Source organism: Mus caroli, unplaced genomic scaffold (assembly GCF_978045245.1).
Source record: "Mus caroli unplaced genomic scaffold, Mus_caroli_1 scaffold_10, whole genome shotgun sequence".
Lineage (NCBI taxonomy): Eukaryota > Metazoa > Chordata > Mammalia > Rodentia > Muridae > Mus > Mus caroli.
Genome location: NW_028227265.1, coordinates 115,856,665 through 115,883,798, shown reverse-complemented (window position 1 = coordinate 115,883,798; position 27,134 = coordinate 115,856,665). Strand labels below are relative to the sequence as shown.

General features: G+C 48.5%; 1 protein-coding gene across 2 annotated transcripts; it reads right to left on the bottom strand.

The window, feature by feature from the left end:
* Positions 1-15,414: 15,414 nt before the first annotated feature.
* On the bottom strand, positions 15,415-26,850 carry CUNH13orf46 (chromosome unknown C13orf46 homolog). 2 transcript variants are annotated; one of them, XM_085844359.1, is made up of 8 exons: positions 26,565-26,850; positions 24,492-24,543; positions 23,181-23,343; positions 23,045-23,092; positions 22,092-22,142; positions 20,418-20,482; positions 18,327-18,405; positions 15,415-15,480 (listed from the first exon to the last, which is right to left on the bottom strand). In XM_085844359.1, the coding sequence occupies exons 1-8, from the start codon at positions 26,752-26,754 to the stop codon at positions 15,415-15,417; spliced, it is 714 nt and encodes a 237-aa protein (XP_085700485.1). In that variant the 5' UTR covers positions 26,755-26,850. The 2 variants fall into 2 exon arrangements, with proteins under 2 accessions (XP_085700485.1, XP_085700486.1); XM_085844360.1 differs by having other exon boundaries at positions 15,449-15,569.
* Between the last annotated feature and the right edge of the window lie 284 nt (positions 26,851-27,134).

Here is a 27,134-nt window from a genome sequence, read left to right as displayed (position 1 = left end):
CTGGAACAGAGCCAACAGCGTGTGGGCCTTCACAAGTGTCGCTTTCTAGGTGTAACGCTTGTTTATATATTTTACTTTATGTTCCTACTTCGGGGGAATGTCATTTCTGCCAAAGCTAATGACTCCATGATAATCAGAGACAGCATGAGTCTAGGAGGCAAGGGTGTGCCTATATCCTTAGCAATAATGGTAAATGTTATGACATTCAGGACAGCCCTTAAGGCTGTGGGAAAGAACTCTAAAGACATGAGTTAAAAAATACATTATTTTTGCAAAATATAAGGATGCAATATGAATTATATGAGGGGCTTCATGGACCTATAAAAACAGAATTAGCTGCACCATGAGCCAGCTTGTCAGAAGGATACAAAGGCAGGCAGATTTCTGACTTCAAGGTCAGCCTGGGACTGGGACAGAGCATGGTTGGAATGTTAATCTCAGGACAGAATCCCACCCAGCTAAATTTATTGTTTGTGCTTACAAAGGCAGGCAGATCTCTGAATTCATTTGTCACATTGAAAAAAAAAATAGGGTGCTTGCTGTCTTTGAATAATCAAGGGGCTAAGGTCACAGAATGCTGAGTCGTGGTATTGTCAAGAGGAAACCTGGAGTAAATGACTGAATTGATAAAAGACTGAGCTTTTGATCTGTATGAGATGAGCTAGCAGAAAGTGTTAACATCTCTTTAGACTTATTTTCTAGCAAGAGCTGAGCTGTCTGGAGATCTCTGGATAGCAAGCACAGCTCTTTTAAAAATTTTCATAGTTCTTTTAGAATTTTTCTAACAGGATATATGACTTTGGTTGGAAATTCCACGAATTACTTAGAGAGCTAACACAGCTCTTAGATTTTTTTTTTTTTCTAGCAGCTATATAGAGAAAACTGCTTGGAGAGCTAACAGCTTTTAGGTTGTTTTTGTTTTTTCCTAGAAAAATCCAACAATTTTTTTTCTAGCAGCTTTTCTGACTTTGGTTGGAAAACTCATGAGCTATCATCCAGAGAGCTTCTAGAGTAGAGAGAGCTGTCTCATGCAGAGAGCTGTCCCGAGCAACGACAGAGCCAAGAGCTATCTACAGAAAGCTGTCTAGGGAGCCCTCTCGAGCAGACTATGAGGTTGTCAGCTTGTACCCACGATTTGAGTTCTTTCTGCCCTTCTTCAGGACTCCTGACCAAGCTGAGGCAGGGCTTTGGCATCACAGCCCTGACTTACCCCATTCAGTTTATAGAGTGGCACTCTTTCTACTCCCAGGGATAAGCCATTTGCCAGTTTCTACTACATCAGCAGCACCAGAAAGATGGTACCATTCACCTGTCTGCCCAAGTTCACAGCCAGATTCCATCTTCAAAATGGTGTCATAAGCTGCGTGTAAACTGGGAGTCTCTTGGAGAAAGGAAAAATTTGAAAAAAAAAAGTATTTTACAAAGCATTACTTTGAGCAGGGCACAAATCTCAACAATCTTTCTGTTGAGTCTAATCTCTGTAGCCAGAGTAGAAATTGATTCCCACAGATTTCACAGTGTTGACTACTTTAAAGGAGACTGGAGCTCAGACAGTGAGAGCTCAAGGATGGGCAGCGTCATGCTTGCCCTTCCTGCCCTCTGTGTCTAAAGATCAGGCTGGAGCTCTGATGGACTTGGGACCACCAGACCTCTTCGTTCTTCTTTCCAATAGAGTCACATTGAGTGAATCTCTTTGATGGTTTTGTGATGACGTGTTTCTTAAATTGGTTTGGTAAGGATGGGTAGCTGAATCTAACTTGTTAGAGATGCTAGGTTGTGTCCCTAACCACTCTGATTACAATGGTAGATCACTGGGGACATTTTGGTTTTCTGATCTGTCACCAACTCCTAGAAACTACACCCTCTTGGTCTCCAGGAAGGCTGTTTTGTTTTTGGTATAACAGGAATCCACGTTCCAACTGGCATCCTGCTTCAGCCTTACCTTGACTCTTCCAAGCTTAGAGAAGTGGGACCCAGTTCTGAGAAACCATTTTCAGGATCAAGTACACCAGCCTGCAGAGAGGCCCTTTGTCCTAGACTTTTTTTTTTTTTTATGAGCAACTTGGCTGTGGCCTGCTTAACCAAAAATGTTTGGCCTCTCTACCCCCTGCTGCGAGAGGCTGGCCCAGGGATCCAGAATTGGGCAGCTGCATGAGGCTTGGCTGTGCTTGGGCTGAGAGAGTCCGCCAGCCCCTCAGCTCCAGCTCCCCGCTCTCGGTGCGTTTCAAATCGTCTCTCTGAGGACCCATGAAGCCAAGTCTTTTCCCACATTGGAGCCATGCTGGATGCTGCTGGCAACAGCACTTCAGACTTCCTTGTCTCCATGGCAATGACTGTTTGGGTAAACCATGTCCAAGCGCTCCTCCAGCTGGCAGGATGAGAGCTTTCTCCTGGAAGCCTTCATGTTTACATACCCTTGCTTCCCTCTGCTCCTGGTCACCAGCCTGCAGCACCAAGCACAGCAGAGGCAGCTCCCGGAGCTTGTATGAGAAGTAGTCACCAAGTGCCTGCTAAAAAAAACTTTATGATCGGGTGTGAAACCTCACACCTGTAATCTTAGTGTGGCATGGAAAAGGGTAGGCAGGAAAATCTACACTTTGGGGTTGGCCCAGGCTGTACAGGCCCCAGATCCATCTTAACACCCATCCTCCCCCCAACACACACATGCATACACACACACACTCACACACACACACACACACACACACTCACACAAACCACAACATACATCCTCCACACACATATACACATACCATCCACACACACTGCATACACTAAACACAACATACTATCATATACCACCCACACACATATCATACACACACACACACACATGCCCCACATACTCCATCCACACACACCACATATGCCATGCATACACACACACATCCCATATCATACACCCCATACACATATCATACATATGCCACACACACACACTATCCACACACACTGCATATGCCCTGCATACATCAAACACCACTGCGGCTGCATCATCCCTCAACTCCCCCCCCCCTCTTCTTCCAGCAAGTGAAACCCTGGCTTAGAATCCAGAATTGAGCAGTACTGAGCTGCAAATGACAAGGATTCCATCAAATTCACGGTCCTGTAGTGCTAGACAGAAGGCCACTCATTCACACCAGACTCCCTGTGATGGTCTGAGTGTGAAGGCCTTGAATATATATAAATGCTTAGTCGACAGGCAGTGGAAATGTGTGAGAAGGATTCAGAGGTATGGCTTTGTGGGAGAAGGTGTGTCACTGCGTGTGTCATTGGCTTTGAGATCTTGCTGGATCTCTCCCCTTTTCTGCCTGCTACCGGTGGATCAATATACAAAGCTGTACTGCTCCAGTGCCATGCCTGTCTGCTTCCCCATGATACTCATAGGCTAACCCTCTCAAACTGTTAGCAAGCCCCCAACTAAATGTGGGGTTTCTTGTTTAAGGAATTGCTTCTATCACTGTGTCTAGAGTGTGAAAGATTGGTACAGCTTAGGAGCCCAAAAGATACAATGTATGACTCAGTGCTCAGCCCAGTTTGGAGTTTGCTGATAGCCACCAGAGTCCAGTCCCCTTGGCTGTGAGGGAGAGCTCTCACAGTCTCAAGTGTGCCAGGCATGCTGCTGCACCCTATACTCAAGGTCTCTTCTTCCGGATCTCAGCCTCCTACATTAGGCTCACTGTGCTTTAGTGGCTAACAAGGCACCACCCATATAGGGCCTATGTGAGGGCTTCTTTATATTTTTTTCTTTGCTCTCTTTTTGAGACAGTTCTGATCCTGAAACTCCCGAGCCTCTTGTCTCCACATCTCATGTGCAGAGATTACAGATCTGTGCCATCTCCCTTGGCCTCCAGGGTCAGTCTGGCTATTCCAAATCCAGCACTGATGGGGGCTATAGTTTGTGAACTCTGTCTCACAGGTCAGTCATTTCTTCTTGAATGATTGTGAAACTCCATGAAGCTCAGGGTCCAGGTTCTAGTTGCTGACACTTGTGGGTCCCCCAACACATCCCCAGAATCACTGAAGGGTCTGAAAGATGATTGATTGCTCATGGGCAGGCTAAACACGCATAGGAAATGGACATATACCTACCAGATACACTCACTCAGGCTTTATAGACATGCACACATGTATATTGTGCATGCATGTTTAACAGTAATAAAGATTAAGAGGCTGTGATTAAGGCAGAGGGGCATGAGACAAATTAGAGGAGAAGGAAGGGAAATAAAGTATATGAAATGCTCAAAAATGATACATTTTTTGAAAAGAGACCACAAAGTTTCTGAGGAAGAGAGGTGGGGCAGGTCTGGAAGGAGTTAGGAAGAGGACTGGAGTTAAATGTGACCAAAATACATTGTATACAATTCTCAAAGAAGTAACAAAAAGCCCCTTTAAAAATAAAGGTGAGATCTGGACAGACAGAAGCACGGGGAGTTTATAGAAAGATGTCAGGTAAAGGAAGTACCAAGCTGTAGCACTCACAGCTCGCGTGTGCGAGCTTCTCAAGAGACGCCTCCCTCAAAGTTGGTGAAGGGATTTAAATGAGATCATGGTCCACCCGGTGGGATCACAGCTGACCAGGAAACCTGAAATCTGGATGGTTTCATGGGAAGCTGAGATGGTTTTTATTGTACAGAGAAGTTTATTGTTCTGTGAAATTCCCAGAAAATATCTGAGAAAGGAATAGGCCAAACTCAGACACAGAGGTCTTAAGGCTCGTTGGTATTTTAACATGCTTATTCAAAACCATCTCTCTAAAAAGAAAGGTTCTATGTCAGCAGTCTTCAGAGTAAATAGCATCTGAATTGGGATTCCCAACTCTCAGAGGCCTGGGGCTCCCTTCCTTCCCATAGATCCTTAAGGTCTCTTCCTGTCCTGCCTCAGTCTGGTATGTGCATCAGAGAGCAAGAGGGAAAACCCTCCAATGCCCTGGGCTTCTGCTCAATACAGTTCCCACTGGTTGCCATGGCTCATTCAAATCTGTTTGTCTGACTCAGGCTTGTGTCCCTGACACTCACCAGGGTCTCTGTACCCTCCAGGTCTCCAGCTGGGTTCACTAACAGCTTTTCTAAGCACTTGCAGTATCTGTCCTTGGGTGTGTCTGCTCCCAGTGTCTGCCTCCAGTGAACCTCTTGAAACCATGCCCTATTTAATCTGTTTAATATACTCTGTGGCATACATACATGTCATACTGTGTGATGTGTGCCTACGTATGCCTTATTTTGCGATATGGGTGTGAGCATTGCTAGTTAAGATTGTAATAAAAGATCCTTTGATTGCCAATGACCATGGTACTGAGGGCACTCAGAATTACTTGGTGTGATGGTTAAACACACATTTGAGATCTCAAATGTCCTGCAAGAGAGGTCTCTGATCTTCCCTGGGGAGGACTAGCTTATGTCAATGGAGGTGGGTGGCACCATTCTGTGCCTGGGATCCCGGATAGCTTAAGGTGAGAAAGAGTCAAGCAGTACCCAGTCACATGTGATGTGCCCGGCAGCTCCATGTTCCTGCTGCCTCGGCTTCCTACCATGATGGAGTGTACACCTGAACGGTGAGCCAGAATAAAACCTTTCTCCCTCCTCCATTTTCCCAGATTGTCTTATCACAGCGACAAGAAAAGAAACTAAGACACTTGGAAAATTGCACCCTCCTCCAAGAAGCTGAGTTTGCAGGTTTATTTTGATTCAGTAAGTTCTGACATTGTGAGAAAACACAAACTTAGCCATTTGTGCTCTGGCATAGTGCATTCATCTGTTTCTGGAAGCCACAGCTCTTTGCTGGAGATGACAAACTACCATAGTTCCTCTCCACCTCATATCTCCTGTGCCCAGCACACACCAAAAATCTCTCCCTGATCTGCCCTTTGGTCCAATATAAAACTCATGGGGATGGTCCGTATAGGAGGCAGTTTCCACAGAACTCAGTTTGGAAAGCCTGAGAGGGGCAGGGCAGAGCACTGCCAAGGAGCACCTTGTGTCCTTTCCGGGGACCTGCAGAACCCAACCCTTCACCAAGACAGTGAAAGAATGGTATGGAGATCAGACTGTGGTCTGCCCCAAGTTTCTCCACAGCATATAAAACCGCTGTTTCTTCAGGCTGTGTCTTACCCTGTGTCGTAGTTAGGGTTACTTTTGCTGTGATGAAACACCATGGCCAAAAGCAAGTTGGGGAGGAAATGACTTATCTGGTGTACACTTCCACATCACTGTTTACCAAGAACTCAAATAGGGCAGGAACCTGAAGACAGGAGCTGATTGCTGGCTCGTTCCCCCTGGTTTGCACAGCTTGCTTTCTTATAGAACCCAGGACAACCAGTCCAGAGGTGACATCGCCCACAATAGATGGGGCCCTCCCCACTTAATAACTAATTAAGCCAGTGACTCTAGCTTGTGTCAAGTTGACATAAAACTAGCCAGCACAGCTGACCCTTTGTCAGCTACACACACACACACACACACACACACACACACACTTATGTCATTATCAAGCCACAACTTTCCTTTCTTACTGATGTTCAAGATCTCACGTTAATAGATTCACAATATAAAACATCTACATTTTAAAAGTCTGTTGGTCTTTTAAAATCCTAACACTTAAACATTTAGTCTCATTCCAACTCTAACAGAAACTCCTTCCAACCCACAGGCTGCTTCTGCTGGGGCGGCAGGTGGACTGACTGCAGGTCCCTCACCTCTTGTTCTGTTCCTGCCAATCCAATCCCATATTCTCATCCGCAGCTCTGTGGCTGAACACCTGCTGAGGTCTCCCTTTCCTCTCTGCCCCCATCGCCAATGGTTAGAAAGATCTGCTCCACCTTCCTTCCTTCCAGTCTCATCCGTAGCTCTACAACAGAACACCTGATGCAGCCACCCAACCTCTACCCTACACCCACATTCCTGTGGACCCCACAGATCTTCCCCTCCTAACCTTCCTCCTGTGACCCCTGGCTCATTGCTTTATACCAGCTCCCAGCTCCAGCAGGTGCCCCCTGCTAACCCACAGGACACTCCATCCAGAGAACAAGGCAGGCTACTCCAGATCTTCACCTCTCCTTCTTTTCCTCCAGACACCCTGGCCCCATCCCCATCTCTGTAGAAGACCTGGAGGGACCTCACGTCACCCTCTGCCCCCATTTTCAGGACACTAAATAAGCAGATCCTGGGAGAACTCTGCTCACCTCTGACCTCTGACCTGTGACCCCTGGAGCCTGCCCTTACTCCTAAGTGTCAACCCCCAGCCCAGGAAACACATTTTAATCAGAACCCTCAGTGACAGCACCAATCAGGTCCACAGAAAATGTCCTACTGGGCTGCAGCAACCACACTCTAATAATAGAAAACAGAAACCAAGGAACAAAACACACACCCAACAAAGACAAAACCAGATGCTAGCACCTAGAACTATTGCCCTCCCAATCTCAGATGCCTAGACACCAGCAACAACCATAACCAACAACAGCCAGGACAAAATGTCTCCTCCAGAGACAAACAGCCTTACTACAGCAGGCCATCGGTATCCCACCATACCTGAAGCACCATTAAAACTGCCATTGTCAACATAAGATGTTCTTAAGGAGGAAATGAATAAAAATAGAAAAATAAAAAATCTACAACACAGAGTAGAAGAAAATGAAGAAAACGGTTCAAGACCTGAAAATGGAAATAGAATCAATAAAGAAGACCAGCCCAAGATGAGGGAAATTTGGAAATGAATAATTTATGAACTTAAACAGGAACTACAGAGGCAGTCATCTCTAACAGAATATAAGAAGAGATGGAAGAGACAATCTCAGGCATTGAGGACACAATAAAAGTAACTGATGCCCTGGTCAAAGAAAATGTTAAATCTAAACAACTGACACAAAACATCCAGGAACTCTGGGACAGTATGAAAAGACCAAGTTTAAGAATAATAGGAATAGAGGGAGGAGGGGAGACCTAGATCAAAGGCTCAGAAAATATTTTCAACAAAATCATAGAAGAAAATTTCCCTAACTAAAAGGAGAGATGCCTATCAAAGATACAAATAGCTTACAGAACACCAAATAGATTGGGCCAGTAAAGAAAATCCCCTTGGCACATAATAATCAAAACACATAGAATAAAGAAAGACTACTAAAAGCTAGAACAAGAAGAAGAAGGCGAAGAAGAAGAAGAAGAAGAAGAAGAAGAAGAAGAAGAAGACCAAGTAAATGCAGACCTACTAGAATTACACCTGACCGTAAATGGAGACCCTAAAAGCCAGAAGGCCTGAACAGATGCGCTGTAGACACCACAGAGACCTCAGTGCCAGGTGAAACTAATCTGCCCAGCAAAACTTTCACTCACCATAGATGGGGTGGGTGGGGGAAAGACCTCCCTAAGGAAAGGTGCTGGAAGGAGACTCCAACACACCCAAGGAAACACAAGGAATAAATAATTCCAGACCAAACACACACACACACACACACACACATTATACACACTACCACCACCACCACCACCAGCAACAAAATAACAGGAACCAACAATCATTTGGTCATTGACCTATCTCTTAATACCAACGGTCTCAATTCCACAATAAAAACAGAGAGACTAACAGAATAGATGGGAAAACAGGACCCATGATTCTGCTGCATACAAGAAACACATCTCAACACCAAGGACAGACATCAGTCGCCTCAGGGAAAGGGGTTGGAAAAAGATACTCCAAGCAAATGGACTAAGAAGAAACTAGTGAGGCCATTTTAATAGTTAACAAAATAGACTTCAAACCAAAACTATTCAGAAGAGACAGGGAAGGAAAAATCCAAGAGGACATTTCAATTCTTAACATCTATACCCCAAACACAAGAAACACTCCAACTACTACAGATTAAATCTTATATTGACCCTTACATGCTGATAGTGGGAGACTTCCATACCCAATTCTTACCAATATACAGGTCATCCAGACAAAAACTAAAGAGAGAAATAGTGGAGCTAATAGATGTTATGAAATGGACCTAACATATTTACAGAACATTTCACCAAATACAAAAGGATGTACCTTCCTCTCTGTACCTCATGGAACGTTCTCCAAAACTGACCACATACTCCAACACAGAGCAAGTCTCAACAGATAAAAGAAAATCAGTATCACACCCTGCATCCTATCTGACCACCATGGATTAACGCTGGGTATCGACAACAGAAGCAACAGAAAGTTCACAAACTCGTGGAAACCGAACAGCTCTCTACTGAATGAAAAAAATGGGTCAAGACAGAAGTGAAGAAATTAAAGACTTTCTAGAGCTGAGCAAAAATGAATTTACTATGCACCCAAACTATGGAGCACAAGGAAGAATAGTCCTAAGAGGCAGGTTCACACCACAGCATTAATGGCCAAGAGGGAGGAACCAGACCTAAGAGGCAGGTTCACACCACAGCATTAAGGACCAGGAGGAAAGAAGCAGAACACTGTTACAAAGCAAGCCCAACCCCCCAAGGTGTACATAAAAATGCCCAATATATCTGGGATTCACTTACAATCTTCCAGGCTTCTCCAATGGGCTTGGGTCACTTCTCTGGCTCTGCCCTCTGCAGCATACCTGGCTTGTTTTCTAGGCTCGAGCCAGCTCCACTCCACCACTGCTGCTGTCTTGGTGGTCGTCCTATGATACTGGCATCTCCAAAATGCTGGGGTCTTATGCTGCAACTGGGCCCTGCTTTCACCAACAGCCTCTCTTAGGTTCATGGTGCCAAGTTCAACTTCTCTTCATGACCCTTTAATTCTGGGGCTTTGACACCGAGACACCACCTACTTCAGTGCCCATTGTGGCCTCTCACGATGCCAAGTCTCAGCTGTTCTCCATGACCTCTTTAGCCCTTCAAAGCCAGCACCGTCTGGGTGACTCTTACGCTACCAAGTCTAGCAGCCAGCACAAGATGCAACCTTGGCTGACTCTGGAGCACAACTGTGTGCTGACGTTGTATAAACACTTCCCAGAAGATTGCACCTCGGTGATGCTGGTCTCTTCTTAATCTCTGCCAATTTCTTGGCTTCAGCTGACCAGCATCTTTTTGACTCAGCAAAACATCGGTTTTCCTTTATTGTTCTGGACCCAGTCACGCCGACTCCTCAGTTCCAGCTGCTGGTAACTAAGTCCTGATGGATGGAGTGTTTCCTTCCTCTGAAGCTTCACAAGCCAGGCCTCCGTCACCTGCACTGCTCTCAACAATCTCATCTTCCAAGCTCCCACAGAACAGCTCACTGAGCTCTCAACACCCAGTGGCTTTTCTACCCAAAGCCCTTCCATAACCTACCCCCCGCCCCAGAAAAAAAAAAACCCAGCACAGTCAGGTCTGTCACAGCAATACTCCACTATCCTGGTACCAACTTATCTTATGGATACTAATGCTATGATAAAACACCATGACCAAAAGTTAGAGAGCTTGAACGAGTTTCTCTGGCTTACACTTCCACACTGTAGTCCATTATTGAAGGTTCAGGACAGAAACTCAAGCAGGGATGGAACCTGGAGGCAGGAGCAGATGCAGAGGCCATGGAGGGGTGCTGCTTACTGGCTTGCTTCTCATGGCTTGCTGGGCCTGATTTCTTCTAGAACCCGGAACCACCAGCTCAGGGATGGCCCCACCCACAATGGGCTGGACCCTCCCCACTCAATCACTAAGAAAATGCCTCACAAGCCGGGCGTGGTGGCGCACGCCTTTAATCCCAGCACTCGGGAGGCAGAGGCAGGCGGATTTCTGAGTTCGAGGCCAGCCTGGTCTACAAAGTGAGTGCCAGGACAGCCAGGGCTATACAGAGAAACCCTGTCTCGAAAAACCAAAAAAAAAAAAGAAAATGCCTCACAGCTGAATCTCAAGGCAGCATTTTCTCAATTGGTTCCCTGCTTTCCTGTGACTCCATATTGTGTCAAGTTGACCCCAAACTAGCCAGCACTCCCGAGACTCCATTTGCAGTACAATGAAGAGTTAGGATGTCCCTGCCCCTGGTTTAGCATTTAAGGCCACCTGTCCCTTACCTCTGAGAGGCATCATCTCATAACTTGTTTAAAATTTAAAAAGACACTGAATAAACTCATCAAATTGGCACTGTAGAAGTAAACGCATGTATTAAAATCATACCAACTCAATGGGCCCATGGTAGACACCTTAAGTCAGCAACGTGTCAGTTGGACGGTCACCTGCTTGTCACCTGCGCATTCTGTAAAAGAACTGAGAGGACTTGAGTGCCTAACAGTCTCAGGAGCTTCATCTCTGCCTGCTCACCACAGTTGGTATGGAATACTCAACTAGCCTTGTTTCCTCATTGTCTCGAGCCAGTTCTATACTTTGTATCCATGGCTTCCGGTTCCATACCTGGTCAGGCAGCTAAACTCTGCTCCAGAAGCTTGCTTCAACCCCAATGCCCTCAACAGACCTCCACCCGGTGTGTCATCTAATTCTGCACAGACTCAATCTGCAGCTGCCTAGGACAAACCTACTCACCCACGGGCTCAACAAATCTCTATCTTCAGAAATATTTACAATGCATAACAGTAGCAAAATTATAGTCATTTAGTAGCAACGAAAATAAGCTTATGGTTAAGAGTCACCACAACATGCGGAACTGTATTAAAGGGTCACAGTGTTAGGAAATTTGAGACCTCTCAGTGAGGATTCTTTTAGCTGCTTGAGCTCTTAACACTTTGTAGCCTGTGACCTACACTTCTACATGATAGCGATATGTTCAGTGAGTGATATGTAATGTGTAACTTGAAGGTATTTGTAAGTAAGATTGGAATAAGGTCTGGAAAGATGTCTCAGCTATTGGAAACACATAGAGAGGATCCTTGCAGAGGAGTTGAGTTCTGTCGCCAACACCCATGTCAGTGGCTTTCTTTAGATCCCCTGTCCTATGTCCATGATGTTAATTTTAATAAAATTCTTGCCCAAAAGAACATTCTATGTCAGGGTCCCCTAATCTCAAAACTGAGATCTTTCACTGTGTTCCTGGCGTAGCACACTCATGACAAACGGAGAGTTCAGGGGACCCCCTTCCTGGAGGACAGTGCCACCTAGAGTCTATAGCTGCTGGGCTCCCTGCTCTCCATCTGCCAGCCGGAGGTTGTGGGACCAGGGAAGGACCTAGTATCCCTTGACCCCCATGCATGCATGGAGTGACGTCCTTGTCGGTTCACCCTGCTCACTGTAGCCATCCTGACAGTGGATGTTTGGCCTATAACACTAATCATATTCTTGGCTGCAGACATTCAAGGTGTTTCCCAGTCAGAGGCGTGAGTGGTTCTGATGTCATGGGTGTCTGAGCTGCAGACTGGGGGACAGCATTTTACAAAGCCAGCTGTGAGACACACCCCTCCAGATCTGGAAAGAAAAATTACCTTCTCCTGGTTACTTGGGAAACCACAAGCCATGCTAAGCAGATGCTGAGCCAGGTTAACATGAGGACCTGCAGAGTCGTGACCCTCAAGCCCTGGCAGGTACCCGGCAGGGTGGTGAGTTCTGGGGCTCGGGCTTCCTCCAACTCCTGTCCTTTCCAGGTCTAACTAGCATTTCAGGTCCCCTTTTTGTTCCTGGAATCTGTGACTGTTCCCACCTCAGGCAGGAAACTTGGCAGCAAACTCGGGTGGATCAGCCAGCCAGTCCTCAGAGGACCCGAGTGGGAGGGGAGGCAGGCAGGCTTGTGGAGAGCTGCAGGCATGTCTCAGCATGCCTGGGCCTGCCCCACAACCTGGTTCTGCAGAGCTGCTGACTGGAGCCTTTCCCTGCTGCGGCTCTCAATCCTGAGGCTCCCCTCTTTCCCAGGGACAGACACGGGACTTCAGGGAACTTTGTCGCCTGACTGGATGCCAGGGGTGGGGTAGGAGACAAAGGTGGAAGACTGAGCTCACAGTCAGACTGACCAGATATGGAACTGTCTTGTGAAGTGGCTCCAGCCTTGAGAGCTTGGTGTTCCCCAGGGGCTTATGTCCTCTTATCCACCCTCCGACAGCCTGGGGTTATGCTGAGCCTGAACTCTTTAGCCTCAGGCTAGTTGAGGCCACAGATAGGGATCCGAAGGATGTGACTTTTAGCCCTAGAAAGTGAGCTGGTAGATAGACAGAACTCCTTGGGAACAGATGTGCTGGGTTGGGAGGGGCACTAGTTTCACGGGCAAGGTCTCTTTGGAAGCAAGGGTTCTTGAATGTGGGCTGGAGGCCCTTGGAGAAGGAAGTCTTCCTCATCATGGACGCTGAGAGAAGAGCTAGATCTTTCCCCAGGACTGGATGGGTTATGAGAGGGGCCCGAGTTGTCTTGAAAGATCATCAACTCAAGAAAAAGGGTGGGGAGAGCCCGTCAGTACCCCGTGAGGATGTATTTCCACCCCAGTGCTGCTCAATCTCTGGGCTCTGCCTCAGCTTCCTGTCCTCTCCCTGTGCCTCAGTTTCTCCATCTGTAAAGCAGGGGTCACCCTTTAAGATGCCTTAAGCTTTGTCAGACCCAAACAAGATGGCTGAAACTGGGGGCTCCTTCACCGAGACAGCTTGTCTTAACCTTACAGAACATTTGCTCACCCCTGGGGAGGCTCCTGATGACACAGGTCACTTTTGTCAGCTGCGGTCACAGGGTGCTGAGCTCTGACAATGTCCCCCAAAGCTAAGCTCACACAGGGAAGATGCTGAGAAAGTTGTTGGAATTCAGATCAGACCCACCTACTGGAGCCTCAGTGCACCCCTATTCCCCTAGCAAACTCCCCAGGTGTCCTGACCCAGGAGAATGACGGGTGCCATTCTTATTTTCCCATGAAGCTTACAGGTTGCCAGACTCCAGGACATCAAATGGACCATAATAGGCTACACCTTTTCATGTCCCTAAAGTTGCATGCTCTTTGCGGCTATGCAAGACTCCTCACCACTTCAGCCTCACAGAAGGGAGTAACGCAGTCTGACTGCCTGGGAACTTCCCATTCCTCTACACCTGTAGAGGGGACCGCCCAGACTCTGCCTCATGGGCTAGAGTGCTTATTAGAGCTCATCTGCCTATCAGAGCAGCCACCCATGATACTGTGTCTGTAGATGCACCAGTTAACTCTTCTAAGCGACTTCCTGCCACAAAGGATGAGCTGCCCAGTGACCCCTAGGGATTTCTCAGCCTTTCAAACGTGAGCCTGAATCCTATCAGGACCATCCTGGAACCACCCCTTCCTCTTGACCTTCCCATCCCAGCTTGGGGTCTCTGCAGGCACATACCCTGGACTCCCGTCAGTTATGAACCCAATCGGACGTTGCTCTGGGTGGGGGAGGCAGCAGACCCTTTCACCCCGTCCCAAGCCTCCTAGTGACCATGGCAACCCCAGAAGCCCATGAAGATCAAGCTTCAGCCATCCTACCCTCCATTCAGTGGACTCACTATGGCTACCATGTCCTTGATGAGTCCAGGTACTTAGGCCTCAGATGTTTGAGGAATTGTTTTGCTTTGATTGGTGTATGTGGGGTCACATGGGAAGGAGTTCACCTCCCCAAGCATCCTGAGAGAACTAGGCTTCCAGTAGAGGTACTAAGGACGACTATGGCCCAGGACCTGAGGTCTAAGGATGTGGGGTGCAGGGAGGACCAGTTCTGAGGTGACCTTGTCCCCTCTCCTCTCCAGCTGTGGCCTGGAAGTTGTCTACATATGACATTGTAACTCCAGCGATGCGTTCATATTGTGTTGTTTCCTTTAGTGAACAATTAGCTGGCTCTTAAGTTCTGTGATAGCCAGGAAGCGGGAGTGCCTGATGGTCCTGAAGAGTTGGTTCCTAGGGCTGAAAGCAGAGTTGTTTGGAGAATCTGGACCACCAGAGGGCACCATCAGACAGCGAAAGTGGCCACTGCTTAGTCCTGGTGTTTGGACAAATAAGCCTATGGGGACAGCAGCAATGTGGGTGGAGGATAGAGGGGAATTGTGGGAAGGCTGGCTGGCTGCCGAAGTGTGTACTCTGCAGAAGTGAAGGAAGAGACTGGTGCAGAGCAGCTACCACAAGCCTGCACAGCTAACAGGGCACCCTCCCCTCTGCCTCTCAGCTCCCTCAGTCTCCTGTCTTCATGTCTTAACTAAACTTGCCTAATATTTACCCAAAGTCCATTTTTTTACGAAACTCTTTGTAGATAAAATAAGTAGTGTCTAAGTAGTCTGTCCCACTATAGGCGGGGCCCATGGGGACACCAACTTGGTCCCTGTGCTACCCGATCTCCTCAGGGGCAATCTACTTGTGACCTAAGCAGAGGTCCCTGTTCCCTCTCTCTGCAGTGACCATCTGCTGGAAGATGAATACACCGACTGTCACCTTACCTGTGATTGGCCTTGGATTGGAAGAGGGTCCCTTGCCTTGGGTATCCGTTGGGTGCTGTCACTCTGGCCCTGCCCATGGGGGGGTCACGGAGCCATTCCAGGCCTAGGCTGTCTTCCCTTAGTCCCCAGAGAGCTCTACTAGCGGCTGAGTCAGAGGGGTCTTGTCCTGAGATGATTGATGGTTCTATCAAGGTCAAGCTTGTGTTAGTGCCCTGGCTGGAACGATCGGGCCCAAAGACGATGGGGTCTTTGGGGTCTGAGTCACTGGGGCTCCTGGAAAACACCAGGTAGTGGAATGGAGAACCCTAGAAACTGGGTTGTCAGCCCTCCCCAAATTTCAACATTACTTGAATCTGGGGAGCCAAGAAGCTGTGCTGGATCATAATGGTAGGCATCCTTCAACAGCCTCTGGCCATCGGAAGCAGTAACAAGAAAGCCCATGGCTTTGGTTGCCCATGGACATGTGGACACAAGGCAGGCACCCTTTGTCCCTCAAGCTCCAGGTCTGTTTCATCCTTCCAGTAAAATTGGCTGCGGCCTAAGTATAACTGAGCTCCTGCCCTGACCCCGAGTCCTCAGCACATAGATGATCACCTCCTTCTTTCTGGGTGCTGAGCTGCCAAGTGCTCTGAGCAGCTCCTGCCCGGACCTCTTTTTCTGAGACAGGGTTTCTCTGTGTATCCCTGGCTGCCCTGGAACTCACTCTGTAGACCAGGATGGCCTTGAACTCAGAAATCTGCCTGCCTCTGCCTCCCAAGTGCTGGGATTAAAGGTGTGTGCCACCACTGCCCGGTTCAGACCTCTTCTTTGATGGGACAAATAATGCTCAGAAGCCGTAGGCTCTGAGACTGTGCAGAGAGAGATAGGTGCATAGAGACAGGAGAGTGTGAGCTAGCTCTCAGGCACATGGGAATGCTCAGAACCAAAACCCCAAATATTTCTTCAATCTGATATCAGTCCCTGGAACTGGAAGATGCTGTGACCCTTGACAAAGACTCACAGAAGCAACCATGTTGCTGAGATTTAACCTAAGCGTTCTCCTACCCAGGTGCCTGGCTGTGGCCAACACAGAACTGCTATCCAGACACACCCACCAAAGACAGACAGGTAGACAGACTCATGCTGATGGCAAGAGTCTAAAAGCAATGGCCAAGTCCTCCTCGTCCATCCTGACAGAGGGGCCAACCAGCTGTTTGTCCTCAAGTGACCCTGGATACCTGTCTTGTTGTTGGCATCTGGAGAATGGACCTGATTCAAAACCCCATAGTGGGCCCAAAGCATTGCCTCAGTTTACCATATAGACCCACTTAGAGGCCCATCTGGGCCCATTATTGCCAGCGAATGATATGGGGAAGGAATTACCCTTTCAGCTAGGGGTCTAGGTGGAAACTGATGGATGGGCCTCCCTCCCCTCTCTACCTAGAGTGTGGCCTCCCTGGAAAGGAAGTCCTTCATGACTCTCACTCTGAGAGACTGCAGCTCTAGAAATGTGTCCTTCTATAGCTAAATGACCTCAACTCTCACCCTAGTCTCCATATGTCCCAAAGGAAACGGAAGAGACTCATACAGAGTACTCGTCTGTGGCCTGTGACCTCTGACCTTTGACTTCCAGGTATCTCATCACCTGCTCTGTGTGCCTATGTATATATGTGACCCCATACATTTGTGCTATGTAAGGGGTGTGTGCACTAGGAATATACATGCAAGCGTAAATACGTGTGCACTATGTATCATACATATGAATGTACAATGTGTGGGCATATGTGTGTGGTATGTGTATGAGGATCTGAGGAGCACAGCCCCGCATACTCACATGGCTGTGTACATGTGTGCTCTATGTACATAGGAATATACCTGTATGGATGTTGAGCATATGAGAGTTCTCTGGAACATGTCTCATGAGAGGGAAGCTAAGCTCATCCTTAGGATGAAGTAGACAGAGGCCACATGCGTTGCAACTGATGGACTGTGGCCGTCTCTCTCATCCAACTGGTTAAAAAAGCGAGAAGTGTCCCCATCTACCTTCTGCTCCCACGTTGCTGTCCTGGTTCCTAACTCTGTTCATCAGTTTTAAGCAGGGTCCCCAGGGAACTTGGGCTCCCTGGCTGCAGGTCAAAATGTCTAGATATTCCAGAGGCCCTGACAACCCTGGCACCTCTCCCTCAGGACCATGGCTGTGGTGACTGCCAAGAAAGAAGGTGGTTTTAGCACCAGGTTGGGAAGACAGCTGTGACTGACACTGATAGGCCCTTCCCCAACTTATCAGGGCTTGGGGTTTGTTACAGGAAGCCTCTAGCACTGACTGAACAGCATCTGGAACCGTGTTATTCTTGCACTTTTAACCTGTTTCTCTGTTAGGGATGCTGGGTAAATGAGAAGACCAGGCATTATATCACACCTTCCTATACCCAGTGAAGGGCTGTCTACTCTGGGCTGGGAGCACATGACCACAGCCAGATCCAAAGGTAGAAGTCCCCGTGATGAGGGTCATATGGGAATGCTGGACTTTAGTTTCTCCAGCGACAAGCACAGAGGGTGACCAGGCTGCTGGGCATCCCTGGAACTTACCCTACAGGGACCTTGGCACCCACCGTGCCTTCCTCAGAGCACTGTGTTCCACTATGTATTTGGGCCAACTGCTGCTTCTAGGTGTTGTTTTCAGGACCTGCAGGCTAGGACTGGGGCATGCCAACATTGCCCAATATTACTGACAGGAGTCACCCTCCTGCCTCAGTCCACATCCCATGGAGGAAGAAAATGATCTACAAACAGCATCTCATCATGCCTCTGGTAGCCAAGAGCACACGTGGATGGTGCTCATGCCCCCTGAGCATCCTCAGGATACAACAGACTAGGGATCTATCTCTGCATCATGGCATCACTGGCCTTTCTCTCAGCTATGGCTAATCTTACAAGATGCAAATGGGAACCCCAGGAAACGGGTGAGAGGGGATCTGGAGTGAACACATGACCCCTGTTGCCCTAGCTTCACAGAGCCCCACCCTTCTTTGCCCTCCAGGCCTCCACTACCTTCTCCAAAGCACTGGTGTTTTCCTTTGCCTTCTTCTTTGTGTGGTACGGGATGCAACATACCCAGCTGGTCCTTATCCTGGAGGTCAAAAGCATGAGGAAGTAAGAACCCCCTCCCTGCCCTGTAATGTGCCAACCTCTTAGCTAGCAGCCCCCACCCCAGGCTCTCCAGACTGCTCTCTCAAACCCCATAGCTCCCACTCTACAAAATCCCAGGGACGTGATGTTTACGCCCCCTCCCCTTTCCCTCTCCCCATGACCTAGACAACTTGTGCCATTCAGACCAGATTTCATAGCTAGCTACTGATTTTTGTCCTTTGGGTACCTAGGTCTCCTATCCTCTGGCTAAAGGGACTCTTTTTTTTTTTTTTTTTTTTTTTGGTTTTTCAAGACAGGGTTTCTCTGTATAGCCCTGGCTGTCCTGGAACTCACTTTGTAGACCAGGCTGGCCTCGAACTCAGAAATCCGCCTGCCTCTGCCTCCCAAGTGCTGGTAGAGGGACTCTTAAAACATGGGAAGCCAACTGGGACTAGCCTTCCTCCAGGCACAAGCTTGGAGGTGGAGAAAGGTGAGCCCCATCTATGTTCCTTTCATAGGAGGCAATGGTTCCCACTACAATACAAAGGTGATCACTCAGCTCATGGTCAAAGCTGCCCAACTGGGCTGCAATGGGGTGTGGTTGGCTCATCTTACTCCTGGGCATAAAACTGGCAATGAGTCAGGCAGGTAGTCAAGGGAGAGGTGCCGACAGACAGATGTCCTTGCATCTGGTAACATGTAGAAGGATCTTAGTAGGTCCTTACCAAGTAACCACCAGCTCTCAGGTGACACTGGTTTCTACCCTACCCAGGGTAGAGAGTATTAGGGATTGGAACCCAAACCCAGACAACAGATTTAACTTTTCCAGTCCTCAAGACAAAGAATGAAGCCACATAGCCATGTGCCTGTGCCAAAACCATGCACAGACGAGAGAGAAAAGGAATCACTTGGAAAACTTGCCTCTGTCAGTTGGGCTAGGGAGCGTGACAATCTCGGTAAGTGTGATGTGATCACTTGTCATGGCCTGGTCATGGAGGTCAGTCAAGGTCACCTCCCAGTGAGGATGAACAAGACATCTCAGAGTTGCTTCCGCCAAGACATACAAGCTTGGAGAAAAGGTAGTGATGGCTGTAACAATAACTCATCAACTGGCCTCCAAGCAGAGGGCTAGGCGGAGTGTTAACACTGCTTGACCGAAGAGCAGAGAGTCTGGGTGGCTTGTGGTCCAGAAGGCACCCGCTAGCCTGCACAAACCCAGCCTGGGTCTGAGGATGAGATCAACAATTGTGCTGCCTAGCAGTGTCTTGGTTCTATAAGGTTGGCTTAGGGGTGATTCTGAAACTCCTCCCCTTTCCTGCTCACGGTGTCAGTTCCTTGGAGACCACATGTCAGTTTTACACATCTAGTCTAACAGAGGCAACATACTAACAAAGCCACTAATTCTGAAAGGTGGGAATTTGAGCAACTGCTATTGTGTTCTTTGTATTTCTCTGTGTTGTTAGAAATGAAGTAAACTGTATCCATAGACCAGAGGCAGGCGAGTCCTTGGAACCCAGTGCCCTTCTTTGTGGCTAATGGCTCTGGACCTCAGGGAGTCTTGAAGCTTTGCTGGTCCACCAGTGTGCAAAGCCTTGGAGGGCTAAACCCAGCTGTGAAGGGCTGTCCTCTCCCCGATGGCATCTATGGGTGAAGGGTCTTTCCAACCCAGCTTTCTCTAGCTCAACCCCAAGCTGGAGACCCTGACTCCACAACCTTTCCCTTCTCCTTCTCGGTTGCTTTGCTGGCGGATGGGATGCCGAGTTGTGGTTTGGTGGTGGAGTGAAATGTGGCGCCTGGTAAATGTGTCCCCCAGCTCTGAGAAAGATTACCCTGCTGTTCCTTGTTCTTTAGCCTCTCTGGCTCCCCGAATCACTTGGCTTATGCATGGTTCGGGGATGGAGGAAAGGCAGGAGGCACGGTGCTGCCACCATAGGAGTTGGTGGTGGGGATGTCACTCTGGATAAGCACCCCCATTCATTCATTTATTCAAGTAGTGCCCTCCACAATACTCACTCATCTTCGGACAAGTCTCCTATGGTGGGGAGCCTCTTCTCTTCTCTGATGGCACAGGTGATCACCTAGGGAGGCAGCACAACAACCTAGGGAACCCACCCAAGAGACAGACAGGGGCAGAGGCCAGGCCCCGGGACCCTCAATGTCCTGCCAAACTATACTCTGTTGAGTGGGAGAGTGGGAATGCCCATCAGGGACCTTGGCTCCTTATGTGACCCTCCATGGCCCCTGGGGTAGGATGGGGAAACCTGGCTGGCCCCTTGGTCTAGCTCTTCTGCTGGTTGACCTTTCCGGAGTCCTTAGAACTCAGGGCCTCATAGAGCAGTAGCCTCAGAGATTTAATGGCCAGGTTTTTTTTTTTTTTTTTTTTTTTTTTTTTTGGTGTGTGTGTGATTCAAAACCTAAAGGTATAACAGGTGTAAACTGGAAAATAACCAACCCTCAGGCACCCTTTGAACTTGTCAACAGAGATGCTCAGGAATCACCCAAAAAGACTTCTGCTCATTACAGCAGAGAAGCAGAGGAAGAGACACCAAATAACTGTTGGCAAGCCACTAAGAAAACCTCATAATTTTATGGATAATGATGGTGGTGGTCATGGTGATATAGACGTTATTATAGATAATAATAATGGCAGTGATATTGGTGGTGATGGTGATGTGGTGGTGGTGGTGGTGATAGTGATAGTAATGACAGAGATATTGGTGATGTTGTTGTTGTTGTTGTTGATGGTGACAATGATAATGAGCATGAAAATATGGTGACAGACATAAAAATGCAATCGTCGTTACAGTAGTGATAATGTTAATGTTAATGGTGGCCCCCACCAGTGGTGATGGCGGTGATGATGGTGATGTAGAGATGGTGAGACAGCAGTGTTGTGATCATGGTGGTGATATCGGTAATGCTTAGTTCCAAGCTCACAAAACTGTGACCTTGGAACACAGTTCTGCGAGCTTTAGGAAACAACCCTAAGATGCTGAAGTTACTATGGTTTGTATTCCATGATGGAGCACCAAGCACAAGAGGGTCTGAATGGTTTGAGCAGTCACTGACAAAGCCATACACTTCCTATTCTCCCAGCTCCAAGTGCACCATTTCCTCCCCACAGCACAATTCCTACAGACGATCTGGGTACTCAAGGGCACAGGGTGATGCTAAAGGGAGGGAGACAGAGATAGAGAGAGACAGAGACAGAGACACACAGAGAGACCGAGAGGGATAAAGACAGGGAGACAGAGACACACAGAAAGACAGAGACAGAGATAGAGAGAGACAGAGAGACAGAAACATACAGACAGATAGAGACAGGGACAGACACACACACAAAGACAGAGGCAGAGACAGACACACGTACAGACAAACACACAGACAGACAGAGATAGAGACAGAGAGACAGAGGCATACAGACAGACAGAGGCAGACATAGACAGACAGACAGAGAGGGGGAGAGAGAGAGAGAGAGAGAGAGAGAGAGAGAGAGAGAGAACATAGGTGTTCTCATTCTATCCCCAAAGGCAGCTCCTCAGCACCAGCACCATGGAGGGTCCCTGGAATGTCTGGCCTTGGATCTCTCCTCCCCCTTCATCTTGTGTCAGTTATGTCCCAACCCACAGTGCAGACGCTTTCCCAGTGGGTAGTTTGGATTTCTGGGCTGAAGGGTTTTGCCTGTACCTCCTCCTCAGTGTGGTCTCCCAGGTCGATCTCCACAAACACAGATGGTTTCTAAGGATGGAAGTGATAATTTATGAGCGAGCTTGACAGAATGCAGACTTTTAGACATCTGGGTCTACGTGGTTCCACCAGATTCTGGTGATTACAGAGGCCCTTTGAAGCTTGGCAGAGGCCCCATGGTAACAGACAGCAAAGTGTCCAGAGGGTTAGCTCTGGGCAGAAGAGGGAGGAGTATGCCCTTCTGCCTCATTGCTACCTATTGGAAACAAGTTATTGATATTCCAAGGGGTTTCTTCCTTCTTGACTTTGATTGTTAGGGCCTTCAGGTGACAAGGTACCTGAGACCTGGGGATCTCTCCTCATCCCTGATCTACTGGGAGCACATGGGTCACCTCCATACACTTGTCTAGAGTCACATTCACTGACATGAGATCTACTCCACAAGATGAGATGATCCAACAGCTCAGGGCATGCCACCTTTGTCTCTGTTTGGCACTCTGGCTGGCCCAGAATCTTACTAAGGACTATCTGTTGTAAAGTCCTGGTGAAGAATGGGTTCGACTGCCACCTTTCCATTTGACACGGGTTGGGAAAGAGGAGAAAGCTACCTTCCTTCATGAAGGTCACTGCGAGATTTATGATTCAGTATGATGTACAGAAGATGCACCTCAGTGGCCAAGGTCAGGTGTGCCTTCAGTCACCACACCTGGGTGTGGGTCTCTGGGTGGGCTAAGCTCAACTGGAAGGTGGAATCTTTTGCAGGATGTTGCAAGATCAGGCAAATTGGTCCAGAGCTTGATCCCTCAACCCCTTACCAGCCCAGTTGGACAGCACAGCACCTGCTTAGATGGCTTTATGGGCTAAAGCCTACAGTGTGCTCATAGCCCACTGGAATTTGCCTACAGATAGACTTAAATATCTTAACTCCTGTAGCTAAAGTAAGCAGCTCTTGCCTGCTTTTCTAGAAGGTGATCCAGCTTCGTGGACTCTGAATGCTGCTCCTGTAAACCCAAGAAGACACCAATAGCTAAGTACAGGGACACCTCACAGGATGACAGACAGAGTGGGTAGAGCCACCCAAGGCCTGACCTCAGCTGCAGAGATACATCGTCCTTTGCAGGCATCGTCCTGTTCCCCTGTAGCACTGGCCTCTGAGTCACTCTTCTCTGGGTCCATTTTTGCACACTTGAGGTCCATTTTTTCCACCTCATCCTGGCTCCCTTTCTTCCTGTCATCCTCTAGGCTCGCCCGACTGGAGGTAAGTATGATAGGGGCGTCAAAGAAGCAGTTTAGAATAAGTGTCAGGACAGGAGTCACTTGCTGTCTTTCTGGCTCCTCCCCTAATGCTAGGAGTGGGGTATACCTGTGGGCCCTTTGGAGGCAAAAAGAAAGACCCTCCTATTCCCCCTAACGCCTCATCTTGTCTGGAGACACCAGCCCCACTCCCTCCAGGTAGAGACTTTAGTTAGGGCACCACTGGATGGATCCATGCCTGTCACTTATGACCACCTTAGTAGCTCCCCTCCCCCATGTATTTTGTTGAGTGTAGCTTGGGGGACTGGAGTAGGAACGGGGAATGCAGGTACCTCCTTAATGTTGCCAGAGGAAAGACTCAAGATAGCTGCTGGCCTTTGACATATTTGGGGTTACATTACCCAAAGTCCCTGTCTGAGTCTAGACGGATGTCATAGGCCTATGTGACATGTTGGTACCTAGTTCCAGCAACCAATGACACCTTCAGTGGCTTCTTAGTTGCCAACATCCTTCTATTTCAAGATTTCCTAGTCTAGTACCTTTCACTGGTACTGGATTATGGGAAGTCATTTATAAACAAGTGGTCTGGCCTGTGCCTGGTCCACAGTGAATGGACTTTGAGAACTGAGGAAAGCCCTTGGGTTCCATGATTTCTAAGCCCTCTAGAGGGAAGATGGTGGGAAGTATTGAGGGATGGCCCCTGTGTTAGGTGGCCAGACATCTTGTTCTAGCTGACCAATACTGAGGCTGGTTATACACCCTCCCTGCTCAGCAAGGAGACCTCAATGGGCCCAGCTGACATGAGACAGGGTACAGATTCCTTTCTGGGAGAGGCACATGGAGATATTTGTTGAGATACTACCACCAAGTCAGCTCGATGGCAGACAAGGACCAGCCAGAAGGGCTGCCTAGGAAGTAAAGAGTGCTATCTGCGGTTTAGAGACACACTACGGTGGCTTCGGCTTTTATGACAAGTCTCTTGGATAAAGAGGCTTCTCAACTCTACCAACCATCCCTTCATTCAAAGGATTCCGTTTCCTTTGGGCCCCTCCATCCCCACCTAAGTCCTGACCCCCGACGGAGGGCTCCAAGCCCACTCCCCACACCCCAATTGTCACATTTCAGAAGAAGGCCTCTTCCACTTACTAGGTGCCGTCATCCGTGTCACTTCTTGGGTCTTTGCCTTGGTCCTCAGAGTCTGAGGAGCAAGGGCAGTTGGTTAATATGTGAGTATTCTAAACAAGATACGATGGCTCCTGCATCTAGGACTTCCCACAGTTTGCTATCTCACAGGCTCACTGTCCTGCCTGGTTTTCCTCAGGACAGACTCAAGGCCAGCTTGAGACTAATAGCCATAGCTAGCAAGACTTCCCTTTCTCATCTTTGTTGGCTTCTTTGGCCATGCTCCAAGGATACGTCCATTCCTTCTGCCCCAACACCTTCCATGACCGAGCTTGCACTTTGAGCCCACTTCATGCATTGTTGTAAAAGCACAACCTCCATTGCTTTCTTAGTATATGTTTGTGACCCAGCCCAGGCATCCCTGGCCTCCTGGGACACACTCATGGGCCTGCAAATGTCCTTATTTCAGTGTGGATTATTGAAGAGGCAGAACAGGAGATAAGAAGGGACCTTCCCAAGATGGCCACTGGCTGAAATGGGATGACTTGTTCAGGAACATCCGGACCCCATGCCTCATAGCACTGAGGACCATCATTGGGGTGATCTTAATTATCCTCTATCCTATCAGGCAGGAGGTGCCTTGAATGTGCTCAAGGCTGAGGGGACCCTAACAAGCTGACATGAATTCCCTAGCTTTAGAGCAATAACTGTAGGGAGCTGTGCCAGGTGATCCTGGTTTGGGGGAGTGGGAGTAGGGAGAGTGCTAGCTGGTCTGTGAGCTCTTCCAACTTGGCGTACTCCTTCTGCATGTAACTTCCTCCCCCCAACTTCCAGGGACCTGGTGGTTCAGCATAGTGTTCAACGGGAAGAGTTGTGCACAGATAACGTCTTTGAGGCTATATTCTGGGCTCTCCCCCAGAGTTGCCGTCTGGGCCAGACCTCAGCTGGAATTACCTGTTCCCCACAGTGGCTTTGTGACTCAGACAGAAATTCCAAAGTGCTAGAGAAGAGTTCTTATAGAAATCAAGCCCAGAGCGTGAGTTGGAGGGTTCCCTTACAGAGCTGGCTGGCCCTTTCCTGGGGGTTAACTTGCAGGCTAGTTGAGGAAAGTACAGGACAAACTTCCTCGCCAGTTGATCCTCTTAGTCTTTCATCCATTTCAAACCTCACCCCAACCTCCCATGCCTTCTCTCATAGAGATGCCGGCTGCTTAGCCACCTGCCTCCTTTCCAGAAAGGAGCCTGTCCCTTCTTGTACTTAGCACACCTGGCTTTGGTCTGTACCCTGTGTCCCTTTCTCAGGAGACCCCGTGCTTGTCTCTGCGTTGTCTGAAGTGCTGAACTCAGAGTTGTTGACATCTGTCGATGTCCCAACAGTGAGAAGCAGGAGGCTGAGGCCTTCTAGCCAGGGCTGAGGGATGTTACACAGCTCTGCACTGTAATTCAGACCTTGGCAGTTCTCACTGCCCCAGGGAGAAAAAAGGGTAGGTTTCAGTCCAATCCCAGCCTCAGATAACAGTCTAGAGGGTCAAATAATGAAGGTGCCTGATAGGAGGTCTGCTGGTGACTTAAATATTTTCAGAAGATTTAAAAATGGGCGGGGAGGGTTGGAGAAACGGTGCTCAATATAATTCCAGAGGTCTCGATTTTGATTTCCAAAACACACATGGGACTCAAGTCTAATTCCAATGCCAGGGGATCCAAGGCCCTCTCTTGGTCTCTGCAGCACTGCATGTCCATGGTGTGCATACACACAGGCAGGCAAAACACCCATATGTAAGATAAAAGAACTGGAAGCTCCCCACACTCCCAGAAACATGTGCACATGTGACTGTGTTCCAGAAGATGCTATTAGGAGACACTTAGAGTCCTGATCTTTCTTATTAAGTGCCCCAAGCAAAGAGCGGTCAAAAGAAAGGCAGGGTTTCCATTGCTTGGTGCAGTTCTGGAGCTAGAAACCAGCTGCCTTCTCCTAATGGCAATGTGTCTTGCATGATACACCTACTGCCCATGTCCAGATGTCCACAAACTGTACTTTCTTAAGGCTGGGCCAGGTCTGCCTGCCCTCCCAGTCCTCTAGGAGGGAGCCATCCCCTACCTAGCTCCTTGCGTAGCAGCTTCCTGATGCAGACTGGTGGATCCCCCTTCTGGTGCAAGCCACCCACACTCCTGCTCCTCTGGAGTTCCGCCCCTTCACTGGCCACCTTGAGGTATGCAGGGGTTATTCCCGAGGGCAGGGCTCCAGGCCCAGGCCGGTGCTTCCTGTGAGTGGTAGGGTCCTTCTCCATCCTGACCCAGAGGGAAGGAGGGCGTCACTAGCACAGCCTCAGACCAAAGGCATCTCTGCCAGCCTCTCCCTGCCTCTCTGCCAGCAAAGCGGTCCAGCACCATCTCACTCACTGTTGCTATGCCGCTGCTGTGACATCACAAGATAGAGCTGAATGGTTGTTGAGGGCTGTCCCAGAGGTCATGTTGGCTCTAGGTTTTTTGCTTTGTTTTTTTGAGTTTGCTATCTGCCACTTTCCTGTACTTCTGTATTCTTTAACAGCGAGGGGCTTCTAGATGGCAGTGTCTCACAAATGTGTGCTCCTGAAGCCAGTGCTCTCTCCCATTTGAGAATCTTTCTGTTTCTATGGGCGTGAGGATGGCAGGAAGCAGAGTCAGGAAA